Genomic DNA, 13892 nt, shown 5'->3' with positions numbered 1-13892 from the left:
TTCCTTCCTTTGCATACATCTCCGGATGTACATTCGTTATGTCACGGCCGAAGCTGAAATAATTGATAAAAGCACATGGTATTTGCTCTAGCTGATGCTGTCTGGTCTTATCGGTGAGACACAGACAGTGCCAACCGGACGCGCAGAACGGAAATGACCACATGCACACCGCTCCTTAAACAACAGCCCTCCCCCTTTTACTCAACTCCACCACAGCTCAACCTCCACATACTTCCTGACTCCGACGTGTGCATGCAGCATATGGTGGCCTCGCTCACAGACATGATACCCACAATGACAAGGTGATGATGAAAACGACTGATCTGTTGTCTACTTCAGGCAAATGCAGCCACCCATGCCCAACCGCACTCCCACCTCACTACTACCTGTTAGGAGGATACATACGAAAAGCCCAACTACATTTCTCACCCATCTCTCCAAAGCCTCTGATTCGTTTTGATACTTAAAACCCTAATGCCTAATACTACCCCTCTATTGCTCAACATATTGATGGGAAGAATCGAGGGATAATCGGCGTCAAGTTGATATAATCCAGCAAAGCGCCATTTCTCACTCACCCTATGACTGCCTGTGCTGCAGAATATTCCAAATATCATAATTTTCATCTTGGCACGAACAACCACTCATAATACTTAAATGAACTTGTAAACCATTACATTGCCATACCTTACCCAATTCCCACACTCTCTCCCCGAGTTGAAACTGGAGTCACTCCCGGGGCACGCACTCCTTCAAGGAAGGCATGAGGGGGTTTGTGGTAGATGGAGGAAAGGGTGGCTATTTGAGAGATCAGGGAATCGAGGAGAGAACGTTCAAGCATGTCGCATTCTTCACTGATGAGAGGTTTCTCAGCCAAAACGACATCTCTGGCAGCTGCCGGGTCCGTGGAGAGGAGGCGCCAGTAAATATAGCCCCTGTCTCTCAGGTCAGGGTTGTCCGAGTCCTGAGTTAAAAGTGAGAAGTGAGAATAAAAATAAGTTATCAAAAAAAGAAGAGAAGACAAATAATTTGTGGATATTTCAAAGAGACAACAGAAAGAAAACCATGAAAATAAGTAGAACGGCACTCGGTAGAGCGCTCATCTCCGCCAGGCTCAACAGTTTACGTTTCGTCTTCCACCGATAGGCTGGATCTGAATCCAGATCTCAACCAAAATCGAGTCGGCTTGTCCTTGTCAAACATCCAACCTGTCCACCAATTTTCGTCCAAATCCGTCCACAACGTTTTGAGATATCATGCTATATATCATGTTTGGCCCCATCTCTCAATGGTGAAGAATCACAGAAAAAAATTATTGGATCCAGATCCGGGTCTTCACCAAAATCGAATCAATTCATCCTTGTCATACACTCGACCTGTCCACCAAATTTCATCAGAATCCGTCCATAACTTATTGAGATATTCTGCTCAGACAGACAGGAAAACAAAGAAAGACATAGACAGACAGGGGTGAAAACACAACCTCGGTCCCCCTTCAGTGACGGATGTAAAGATGGAACCAACTTAACAGTAGGTAGTGCTTGACAGTGCAAGCTTGATGAGGAGAGGACAGTGTTACCTGTGTTGCCAGACTCAGCACTTGCTGGACCAAGGTCTGTGTCTCGGCAGGTTTTTTCAGAAAAAGCTTCACAATGGCAGAGAGCAGCTGCAGCTGAACCTGCACCCACAGCAAGCGGCACTTAGTCATTAGCACAAGACCACAGCACTTAGGCCCAACCAGGAGCACCCGACGCCAAACCCTGGCACCTGTGGCATTTCATCGTGGAAACCTTCTAAGAAGGCTGTTAGGATCTCGGTGGCATTCTCCACTCTTTCTGCATTCTCTCCTATTATCCACAGCATGGACGCACGAGATTCGGGTTCATCCAGGCTTTCCAAGGAATCGCATAGCACCGAGAGGATGGATTCATACCTGGGAAAGGTACATTTGTTATGAACATGGTACCCACCTGAAAGCACAAGTCTCGTTCAAAAAATATCAAGGAATATTCAAGGTTAAAACAATCGTATAGAAAACAGCAAATGTATGCCCCTCTTGAAAATTAATTTAAAATCCTGGCATACTCGAGGATGCAGCACCATATACACAGTGGATTATTGTTGGACACGACTCCTAAAATAGAACGATAAAGAAAGTCTTTCTCACTTGCTTGGATATTTGCGAAAGATGTCCTTGATAACCACAACAGCTTCTTGCAGCACGTAGCTCACTTTACTCTGCATCAGGTCGAGCAACAACGAAATGCAACGCTCCGCACATTGCTGTGAAAACATGCCGCCGACACGGGTCAGCTATGCAACATTACGGTCCATTTCCACCATTTGGGCCTAGTGCATCAGGAAATTTGGAGGAATTGAACTTTCCCAGATTGCGATTGCATGAAAATCCCTGAGTGTGCCCAACCAGCTTACGCAGTAGAAATTGGACCTCAGGTAGCTTGCATGCAACAACAACAACAACAACAACAACAACAGGCATTTTAAGGCCATTTTCCCTGCTAGAGCGGGGGTTAGCCTTGCGGTCCTCATGACAATCTTCTCCATTTTGCCCTATTTTCTGCATCTCCCCTTGTTAACCCCCTTGCCCGCATTTCTTCTTCCACCACCTTTAGCCAAGTCTTTCTCGGTCTTCCCCGTCCTTTTCTTCCTTCTACATGCATTTCCATCACTCTTCTCAACCAGTCACTTTCATCCTTCCTCAACACATGACCAAACCATCTCAACCTGTTTCTCTTCACAGCATCCATCACAGGCTCTATTCCAATCATCTTTCGCAATGCAAAGCTTGCTCGCATGCAAAGGTAACCATTTTAATGAGGTGTGGACAGTACTCAACGCTTTATGCCAATTGTACAAGGTTTTTTATTTTTTTCCCCACAGTATTTTGAAAGGTCAAAAGTGTACAACGAATAAGAGCGTGGGAGGAGGCAATGGGGGAGACTTAAAAAATTGTGTTAAAATAAAGAGACCGTAAAACAAAATTTTAAACATTACAAGTGATGGTTTCTGAGACATTGCAAATCAAAAGGACTTGGTTTCCTGAAAGTCACCTCGACCTTGATGGCGCAGCGTCCGATCGCACACACAGCCCTCCGTACAAAGTCCACATCCACCTCAGCCGCATACTCCCGGAGCTCTGCTAGTACCTGGCGACACAAAGCGGTGGTTCTTTTGGAATGCACAATGATCATCGAAATATAAAAATTACCCTGCCAGCTTGCAGCTGCGGTCAACAAGTGAGAGTACGCTACAGTTGCCATCGTGGGTGAGTGACTTGATTGTTCATGGGTTTATAGTCATTGCTACGAATGGAGACCACTTCAAAGTCTCCATTAGTGCCCCAAACTGCAGGGCGATAACTATGAATTGACCAGACCCATCTCCATTTCCATCAGGTATTAAACTCATTATGCATGAACACAGTAAAAGGGAAAAATCAGGATTGGAATGCCATGCACCACGATCCAATTCAACCTTTGGTTACACAGGTGACTAACTTTTTGGAGCAATTCCAATGAGGTCATAAAACACGAGACTGACAATAAAAAATCTTTACTTAATTATTGTTTAATTTGTGGCCAGAAAAGATGGAAGGAGGAAGAAACAAGAACTGTTAATTTTTCCTTTACAGTTAGTTACAAGATACATTTAGGATCATCACCAGCGGCAAAGATTACCTGAGATATATTAGCTGATGAAGCAAGACGAACCATGATGTCCAGTTTCTCCAATTTCACATAGATGGGGTCATTGTAGCGAACAAAGAATACACGCATTTCTTGCCGTAAGATTGATGGGCTGTTAATAAAACACAGAACAATCCACAAAGTCTAATCAATTTGGGGGAAAAATACAGCCCAGGCAAAGCGCACGCATGCGCACGCACGCACGCAGCCTAAAATGAGCTTCAAATAGGGAATGGAGGGGTTGAGGCAGATTTGAAATCGCAACGTTTACATAAAAATGACCGCATAATAAAGAAACACTCCACAATACAGACAAACCTTGTGAAACCATATTAAATATGTAAAAAAATGAAAGAATTAAAAAGTACCATAAAAGTACCTTTTCATATTAACATGAGCATATAACCCAAAGTAGCTTCCAGTGTGATCACCTAACTAATGGAAAATGAATAACTAGCTTCTAACCTGACATTTAACTAGCCTAACATCTATCTATAATTCCAGTAATCTCTGTGTGTGTGTGTGTGTGTCTGTGTGTTTGTTTGTCTGTGACCGCTGTTTCTCGACAACCACGGGTCCGATATACTTGAAACTTGCCAGGTATATTGCTGGGGACCCGAGGATGTGCCTTTTCAAGGTTTCATATTAATCGGAGAAGTAGTTACCGAGCTATGTCCAAAAAACGATTCAACCAATCAGAGAGCAGCGAGCTATCACGTGTGCCGAACGTGGCGAACAGACTCTGCCTCGGACGGCACATTTGAGAGCGTATTCATTTATTTCACGTTGGCAAACTATGTTGGCGCTATGTTGGCGTTAAACTATGTTTTAAAACTAATTAAAACTAATTTGCGATTCATCGTAACTGCGATATGCGACCTTCCGGACAGTCAAATGAGGACGTCACTTCCGGACTTACGGATAGTCATAGTGACGACGTACTGATGCTGAACGTGGCGAGCAGACGCTGTAAGGTACGATCGATTGTAGTACACGTTTATAATAACTCTGCCGATACAGGCCCGATTAACTGCAGCGCCATCCGAGCTGCGGCGTCGGGACGATACATTCATTGTACGGTCACATCACGCACTTACGGGCACGCCCATGGGCCCATGGGCACGCCCATGCATGCATGGGCGAAGACATTTTTTTTTTTTTTTTTGGCAAGGAACGGGCACCCACGTACGGGCACGTCCTAGTAATTCTAACCCAACGATCATTTAACTAACATAACAAGACTTCTAACCTAACATGATAATTTAACAAACCTAACATGAATAACTAGAACAGCACTCAGTAGAGAGAATATCACATTGGCCATATCACTCAATGGTGAAGAATCACTGAAAAAATAATAATAATCTGATATCCGAATCCATATTCAGTTCTTCGCCAAAATTGAATCGATTCTTCCTTGTCACACACCCAACCGGTCCACCAACTTTCGTCAAAATCCATCCATAACTTTTGGAGATATCCTGCTACGTATCGTTTTTGGCCCTATCTCCCAATAGTGAAGAATGACTTAAAAATTAAATAATTCTCATATCTGAATCCACATTCAGATCTTAACCGAAATTGAATCTATTTGTCCTTGTCAGACATCCAACCTGTCCACCAAGTTTCGTCCAAACCCGTCCACAACTTTTTGAGATATCCTGCTATGCCTCGTTTTTGGCTCTATCTCCCAATGGTGAAGAATCACTTTTAAAAAATTCTAGTAGTCGGATCCGAATTCGGATCTTCACTAAAATCTAATAATTTCGTCCTTCTGACATACGCTACGTCTCTGCCAAATTTTGTCCGAATCCGTCCACAACTTTTTGAGATATTTTGTTCACAAACAAACAAACAAACAAACGGACAGGGGTGAAAACATAACCTCCAACCACCTTTGGTAGCAGAGGTAACTAGTTTTTACCATGATAATTTAACTAACCGAACATGATTACCTAGCTTTGAACACGTCGTCTAACCGAACACATCTTCTTAGCATCTTAACCTGAAGATCCTGCAAACGTCGTCGCCACATGCACAGAACCAATTTAGAGTAGGCCATTGCCGACGTCATGTTACAAAATGGTGTCGCCTTTTGTTGCCCTTTTCACACCCACAAATTTCCTGTGCTCGAGATACCGAACACATTTCATCGTTGGATTCAAGTAAGGAAACCTTTTAACGAGGATTAATTTGAGGTTTCGTACTTCTTCAGTAACCATCGATCATGTACTGAAATATCGCAGAATTTTTTCATTCAACCTCCCCAAACATCCTATTGCCCAATCCTAAACAATTTCCTTCTAACATCGCACTGTTATCTGATCCCAAACATTTTCCCTTTGTGACTAACTTCTGTTCGCACAGTCTTTCTGAGCTCGTTACTTTTGACCGAATGAATCAGCATCTCAAGATGACATTAAAACGATCGATATTTGCTGTTGTCACAGTACAATGTTGTCACAGTCGTTCAAGCGACGACTCTATGACCTTAGAGCCGCCGCGCACCAGCACCAAGTGGTTTGGCGAGAAATCCTTTTCCTTTGCTGCACCTCTGCTCTGGAATGACTTGCCTTCCTCTGTTCGACATGTTGACTCTCTTCCTGCCTTTAAAACCTCCCTCAAAACCTATCTGTTTCACAAGTCTTTCAAAGTCTAAGTCCTGTTTTCTCTTTGGTTTGAGGTGGGACAGAGATCGAGAGTATGTCTGTGTACATGTGTGGGGGAGGGAGGGGAGGAGGAGGAGGGGGAGTACACATCTGTGGGTTTTGAATGGGGAGGGAGAGGAATAGGGCAAGAGTGAAGGTGTGTCTGTGTGTGTGTATGTTTGTGTGTGTGTGTGTGTGTGCGGTGTGTGTGCGTTCGCATGATAATGTAAAGCGCCATGAGGGTAGTTTACTCTGCTTGATGGGGCTATATAAGACTCCTTTATTATTATTATTATTATTATTATTATTACAATGATGAAGACAGAGACACTTGGGCCTTACTTCCAAACACCACTCAACTTGGGTTGGAAACTTGACTTCCCCTAATTAATGTAATACTGATTAATGTAATTAATTGTTAGTTAATTAATTTAATTAATTTAAATTATTAATTAAAATAATTAATAAATTAATTTAATATTAATTAATTAAATTAAGTAAATTAATTAATTTAAATGTTAATTAATTAATTGTTAAGGACTAATGATGATTAATAACATTGTTAGACTATTGTTTTTTGTTTTTTTTACCAACACAAAACTCCAAAAGAGGTTCAGACTGTCGTAAGCAAAGCGATGTCGTTCATTCTTTTAGTCTTGACACAAGGCTCATTGGGAAAGAACTGCCGGTATCCGTTAAAAACTCGATTTGCAGGAAAACTGGAGCTTTTGGATGATTTAAAATGGACTTCAAAAGCGGGTTTGCTGGAGAACACATGTTCTCGAACCCGGGTTGAGTGGTGCATGGAAACGAGGTTAGAAAAAAAACAAAAAAAACATGCTTGCCAATCGTAGATCCCATCGTAGATCGTAAACCCATCTTAGATCTACTCACCGCCTTTGCACAATGAGGTTGATGTTGCGGAGAGCAACGTACTGCAGCTCGGGCTCGGATGCCAGCAACGTGACGAGTGGAGGGGCCAGCTTTTTGAGCAAGGTTTCCAGTGCATCTTGATCCTCCAGGCGATTCGCAAAACCCAGCAGGACTTTGACTGCCGAGAGCACCACAGCGGGATTGGCATGTGCGAGACGGGGGCTGACCCTCTCGCAAACACTACGGGGGAAAGGGATGTAGAAACCACAATTGTGATAACAGCCCGTGAAGATGGTGCCGTCCAGGAAATTATGAAAAAGCCCAGAATTTCTGTCCTCAACCTTTGCGAATCATCGCTTAAACTTCTTCCTGTGCGAAAGATTAGCAAATGCATTTTTATTCCCCAAAATAATACGGTTCACATGTTGTCCAAAAAAAAGAGAATGTATAGTCACGTGAAAAAGTAAGTACACCCAATGTAAAGTTTTGACTTTTTCAACATATTTCAACATACAACTATTTGATCTTCATTTCAACAATATTGATAGATAAAGGTGATATAATATAACAAATATCATGAAACATTTACATTTTGTAGTCCATTGTATAATTTAAATAAACATAAATGCAAATTTCGCATGTGGAAAAAGTAAGTACACCCCAACATTTATCACCACTTCAAATACCTAAAATTACAATCAGGTGCACCAGCTCAGGTGCAAATGATTAGAACATCGTTAGAGAGGATCTTGGAGGAACCTGTCTTATTTAAACCTCAGACATTTAGTTTGGTTTGCTCTTTGTTGTTGAAGTGTGCGGCGTCACCATGCCTAGATCAAAAGAGCTCTCTGAGGCCTTCAGAAAGAAGATTATAGATGCCTACGAGTCTGGGAAGGGATTTAAAAAGATCTCCAAACAATTTGAAATCAATCGTTCGACTGTCCGGAATTTCATCTACAAGTGGAGAAGATTCCAAACAACTGCCAACTTATTCAGGCCAGGCCACGCCAGCAAGTTCAGCCCGAGAGCAGACCGCAAGATGCTGAAAGAAGTCTCGAAGAACCCCAGAATGTCATCACAGGACCTACAGGTAGCTCTTGCCACTGTTGATGTCAAAGTGCACGAGTCTACCATTAGAAAGAGGCTGCACAAATTTGATCTACATGGGAGGTGTGCCAGGAGGAAACCTTTGCTGTCCAGAAAGAACATCAGGGCAAGACTAAAGTTTGCCAATGAACACCAAGGCAAAGACCAGCACTTCTATTTGGCCACAGTACCAGAAGACATGTTTGGCGAAAACCAAAGACAGCATTTGACCACAATAACCTGATACCAACTGTAAAGCATGGTGGTGGAAATATTATGGTTTGGGGCAGCTTTGCTGCATCAGGGCCTGGGCAGCTCACAATCATAGAATCCACTATGAATTCTTCATTGTACCAGAGGGTGTTTGAGGATAATGTAAGGCCATCTGTCGGAAAGTTGAAGCTCAACCGAAGGCGGACCTTGCAACATGACAATGACCCTAAACATACCAGTAAATCCACCAAGGAATGGCTGAAAAGAAAGAAATGGAGGGTTCTGGAATGGCCAAGTCAAAGCCCGGATCTAAATCCCATCGAGATGTTGTGGGGGGATTTGAAACGGGCTGTGCATGCAAGAAACCCCTCAAACATCGCACAGCTGAAAGAATTCTGCATGGACGAGTGTGCAAAAATTTCTCCCGGTCGATGTCAGAGACTAGTAGACAGTTAGAAGAAATGCCTCCTTGAGGTTGTTTCTGCCAAAGGGGGCAATACCACTATTAGAGCCAAGGGTCCCTCCTTTTTGCTTTGAATATTTCCCTGTTGATTCTTGTTTTTTTGCAATTGTTTTTATGTTTTGCTATGCATTATGTTTTGCACTCTGTCAAAGCGTCTTTGGGCTCCCTGAAAAGCGCTATATAAAATAAATGCATTATTATTATTATTATTATTAAGGGTGTACTTACTTTTTCCACATGCGAAATTTGCATTTATGTTTATTTAAATTATACAATGGACTACAAAATGTAAATGTTTCATGATATTTGCTATATTATATCACCTTTATCTATCAATATTGTTGAAATGAAGATCAAATAGCTGTATGTTGAAATATGTTGAAAAAGTCAAAACTTTACATGGGGTGTACTTACTTTTTCACGTGACTGTATGTGTCAGCAAATTATCATTGACATCATCGGCTCATGCGATAAAGAGATGTCAGCTTTCTCGCCTCTGTGCTTCACGAGCGTCAGCGGGGTTATAATTTGCCAGGCAGTCCAGGAGGAAAATCTGTCCCCACTCGTTGCACTCGTTCAGAGCGGTCAAAAGCTTGTTCACAAGTGCGGGAGTGAGATCCAACAGAGGTTCCGGATCATTCTCACGGCTCTCCGCAATTTCACAAAGTGCGGCGACTGCGTTCGATACAACCTGAGGGGGAGGATGAGCACATAAGAGACAGTTTTTTGCATCGTCATGGTACTATCTCTGTGGGATAGCCAAGACCCCATAAATGGAGAGAGCATATGATACCAAATCACATTTGCCTTTTGTTTACCTTATCGGCATCATCGTCGTTGAAATTGTTCATGTCCATTATACTCCAAGCTAAAGATGATGTATCCATTATACTTATACGGAATGAATAACTGCTAACGTACTATTCAACATCTGGTGGTGGATGCTGTCTGTCACCTTTGTTCATCAGATCTGAGCTTGTCTGCCGGTACCATTAAGATCAGTTATAGAGGACATTCGCTAGAGGATTCAGAAGGAAGGAATTTGGCCAGGTACTGGCACACAATTGTCTAATATTTTTGAAAGGTACTGAGTCGTTTTTTGTTTTTTTACCTCTGCCACCAATAGTGGATGGCGGCTATGTTTTCACCCCTGTCTGTCTGTTTGTTTGTGAACAAGATATCTTAAAAGGTTGTGGAAGGATTCGGACGAAATTTGGCAAAGAGGTAGTGTATGTGACAAAGACGATATGATTAGATTTTGGTGAAGATCCGGATCCGGATCCAGCTACTATAATATTTTAAGTGATTCTTCACCATTGGGAGATTCTTCACCAAGGGCCAAAAACGATATATAGCAGGATATCTCAAAAAGTTGTGGATGGATGATTTTGATTAAATGTGATTCTGTATTGTGATTTTCTGGTCTACACTGCGATACAAAACGTAAACTGTACACCTGGCGGAGGTATGTTCTCTACTGAGTGCCGTTCTAGTTTAATATTGTAAACCATCTACAAGTCAATGTTAGGAGATGGCAGATGATTAGTAACATACGCTCGGAAGGACATCACTAACGTGACACATCGTCCCACCTGTGAAGCACCGGATAATATGGACATTTTGAGGATGGGTCTCTATTCAAACGCAGAGTAAACAGCTGTAAGACGAGTATACAACCTCAGAGTTATTCTGTGAAACTTGCTACATACGATCAGTATGACCACAATTAGTGTACAAGGGTTTTTTTTTATTTTTATCTTTGTCAGTAGTCTTGGGGAGGGGGGAGAGAAGCAAATTATCTGTCCCAATTCGTGAGAGGGTCAAGTCCCCACCCTTTACAATACAGTATTCCTGTCCCCACATTTTCCAGTGCAGTGAGGTATTTTGAATTATAAGTTGGAGGCATGTTTTTGATTCATGCACGTAACCCGGGTTATTTATATTTTATTTTCGGGAGCAATCGAGGCAGCTTCCCAAATAAAGGTACATGTCAAAAGAACCTGTTGCATGCTTGGAACAAAATCACCCATAGGCAGATACTCTGCGAGTTGTACAAAAGAATAACTTCACCAATCAGAAATTTTATTCAAAAATGAGAAGTCAAATGCAGATTACCATTTTAAAAAGCACTATAATCAGGATGGGTTAAATAAATACATTTAATCTCAAAAGGTATTAAGAAGTCAACTGTTGTAATTCGTAAAAAGATGAAAAAAACTCCAAAACTCCCTTCAAACCACCAATGAAATCACCATATTCAAATCAAGAAAATGTAGAGTATCTGCCATTTGTCATCACCGCGCCAATCGCTCTCCTACCATTGGGTTGGAATCGGAGAGCAGGTCCTTAAGGGAATCCAGAAATCCCTGCTCGAGGACCAGGCTTGGGCTGAGGTCGTGCAGTTTGGCGACGCACACAGCCGCAGTCTTGCGGACGTAAGGGTCTTCATCACGTAGGCATCGACGCAGCGGTTCACATGCATATTCCGCAATGCGTGCCACGCGGATGCACCCCATGGTGCGCACGGCCAATGCGCGGATTAAAGGGTTAGAATCCTCGCAATCCTGTTCATGAATAAGTGTGAGGTTCCATTTGAGGTCAACTTTAGGTAGCTGTAGAGCAAATCTCAACTTATTAAAGACGACTGAGGTAGCCGTGCTACACACTGGTTTGAGGCTAAAAGCAAACAGACAATGCAGAAAAGGTGAATACTTAACAATGAACCAATAAATTCCACATTCCTGTGCCACTTTCAGTCGAATGTGGTCTTTCTGTCTTCTACCGACTCCTCTCCGGCCTTGCTCCCCCAGCTCTCTCTGTGCTCTGTCCCCCAAATATTCCTACAGGTCGCACAAGATCTGCCAGCAACCCTCTGATGGTTAAACTGCCGAAATCACGGCTCTCTGCTCACCTTCACTCTTTCATTCCTCTTTTCTCCCGCCTCTGGAACAAACTCCCACACTCCCTTCAATCCCACTCCTCCCTCCAGGTCTTTAAAACAGCTGTTCACCACCATCTCTTATCTTCCCCCATCCAAAACCTTGATCTTTTCTACCCCCACTAATTCACCCCAGATCCACGTTGTTTGAAATTCCAACTTCTTTCCTGGAAGTCCTGGCAGTGTCCATATGTTTATATCTCTCCCACCCCCCCCCCCCTTCACATGCCTCTCCCCCAAAGCCCTCTCCCTCCCACAGATCTCTCGATGTCGCCATGTCTCTCGGTCCCTGCTCTCAAATGTTGTGTTTGTGTCCTTCCCCCTCTCTCCCTATCTTGTCTACTGCTCCCGATGTTATTTGTTTTATGTGTCTGTTTGTCTTTCTGTGTGATTAATGTTCGCTCTTTCACGAGTCTCGATCTTGTATACAAAAAACAAACAAAAAAACAAAAAAAAAAAAAACGTCAAGCATTGATAGCCGGTTAATGAAGGACTTGGGCAAAAAACGTATCGTACTGCAGCTGAATGTTTCTATACGCAGTCAATGGCGAAACTACAAATGCCGAATCCGCGAATGTCACAGGTGGAAACCCTCACGTCATTTCCTCATCCTGCTTTCAACTCAATCTCTCTATATCTTCATTCCAAACAGTATCATTCCAATCACCTATTAATACAATACCATTAATATAACAAAATTCAATGTTAAAAACACTTGTGATGTAAACTAATATACACTCCAATCTGACTTGATAACCAATACAGATGAATCTACCGGCGAGAAAGGGCGGATACAAAATACCGAGTAGAAATGGACAATTGAAATCATAATTGTATTGAAAAATTTACGAAACTTTCCACCCACCTTGGGATGGATAAATATGACAAAAAATTCCACCAAGAATGACCCAATATCAAATTTTGAGTAAAAAAAAGATTTCCCCTCATTTTGAACCTTGTGAGGCTAAGTCCCCACCCTCTTGGGGCATGCACTGGGGGTCAAATTCAAATAATCGTTACATATTTCATGCGTCCCCCAATGTTGATTGCATATCAAAAGATTCATTAAAGAAATGTTTAAAAAAACCTGCCCGTAATTGCATTTTTCAGTACTTGACCTTTTGACCCCACCCTACTGCTCTCACTCCTTATTGCCATGTGGTGATCATAACTACCAAGTTTGGTGAATTTCTGCACAACTGCTTAGGAGGCGATAGCACGATGGACAGACAGACAAACACAGCCACACAGACGGATGGAGCACATTACAATACCTCACCATTTTAAAAAAAAACATGGGGACAGCAATGCAATGGAAAAAAAGTCCCAACTATTCACGTCATTATGTACAAAGTCAACGGGCCATCGATCGAGGTACGCTGACCGGTGTGAGAAGCAAGGAGAAGGTGACGTTTCGGACGTCAACCCTTCGTCTGAGAAAAAGGTTAACATCTTAAATGTATTTTAGCTCTTACACGAGCCTCGATCTTGTATACAACTATTCACGTAATTATGTACAAAGAAATGTATGATGCCCAAAAAAAAAAAAAAAAGTCAGCTTCTCCTTGATTCCCACGGTGATTTGCATACTTTTAATCAACGTTCTGTTGATTAGATCTGTCGTTCTGTTGATTAGATCTGTCGTTCTGTTGATTAGATCTGTCATTCTGTTGATTAGATCTGTCGTTCTGTTGATTAGATCTGTCGTTCTACCTGTCTGCAGATTAAGATAAACAGCAAGACGACTTTCCCTTATACTTAATGTCACAGAAAATTAATGAGGATGCTCGTTCAAAAAAAACCAAAGCAACCAAAACCACTTCCATTTCATTTCATACATTTACATTTCATTTCAAAACATAGGTACATTTACTCTAGACTATAAAACCACCGTTTAGAGGCCATTTTTCCCCGCAAGGCGGGGGTTGGCCTTTTTCGGGCACCGTGGTTGTTGTTGTTTTTTG

At 42.3% G+C, this 13892-nt stretch overlaps 1 protein-coding gene across 4 annotated transcripts in view; it reads right to left on the bottom strand.

Moving 5' to 3' along the window:
• LOC137432354 (AP-1 complex subunit beta-1) overlaps positions 1–13892 on the bottom strand; it is a 45170-nt gene that overhangs the window by 16225 nt on the left and 15053 nt on the right. For all 4 annotated transcript variants that reach the window (XM_068124203.2, XM_068124205.2, XM_078783128.1 and 1 more), the window contains 9 exons: positions 11309–11554; positions 9485–9681; positions 7250–7468; positions 3699–3819; positions 3072–3167; positions 2168–2283; positions 1768–1933; positions 1580–1678; positions 693–964 (listed from right to left, as the gene is read on the bottom strand). In XM_068124203.2, coding sequence (XP_067980304.1) covers positions 693–964; positions 1580–1678; positions 1768–1933; positions 2168–2283; positions 3072–3167; positions 3699–3819; positions 7250–7468; positions 9485–9681; positions 11309–11554 — 1532 coding nt within the window. The remainder of the gene's footprint in view (positions 1–692; positions 965–1579; positions 1679–1767; positions 1934–2167; positions 2284–3071; positions 3168–3698; positions 3820–7249; positions 7469–9484; positions 9682–11308; positions 11555–13892) is intronic.

This window comes from Myxine glutinosa, chromosome 8 (assembly GCF_964187855.1).
Source record: "Myxine glutinosa chromosome 8, kmMyxGlut1.1, whole genome shotgun sequence".
Classification (NCBI taxonomy): Eukaryota; Metazoa; Chordata; class Myxini; order Myxiniformes; family Myxinidae; genus Myxine; species Myxine glutinosa.
This window is presented reverse-complemented; position numbering and strand designations above follow the sequence as displayed.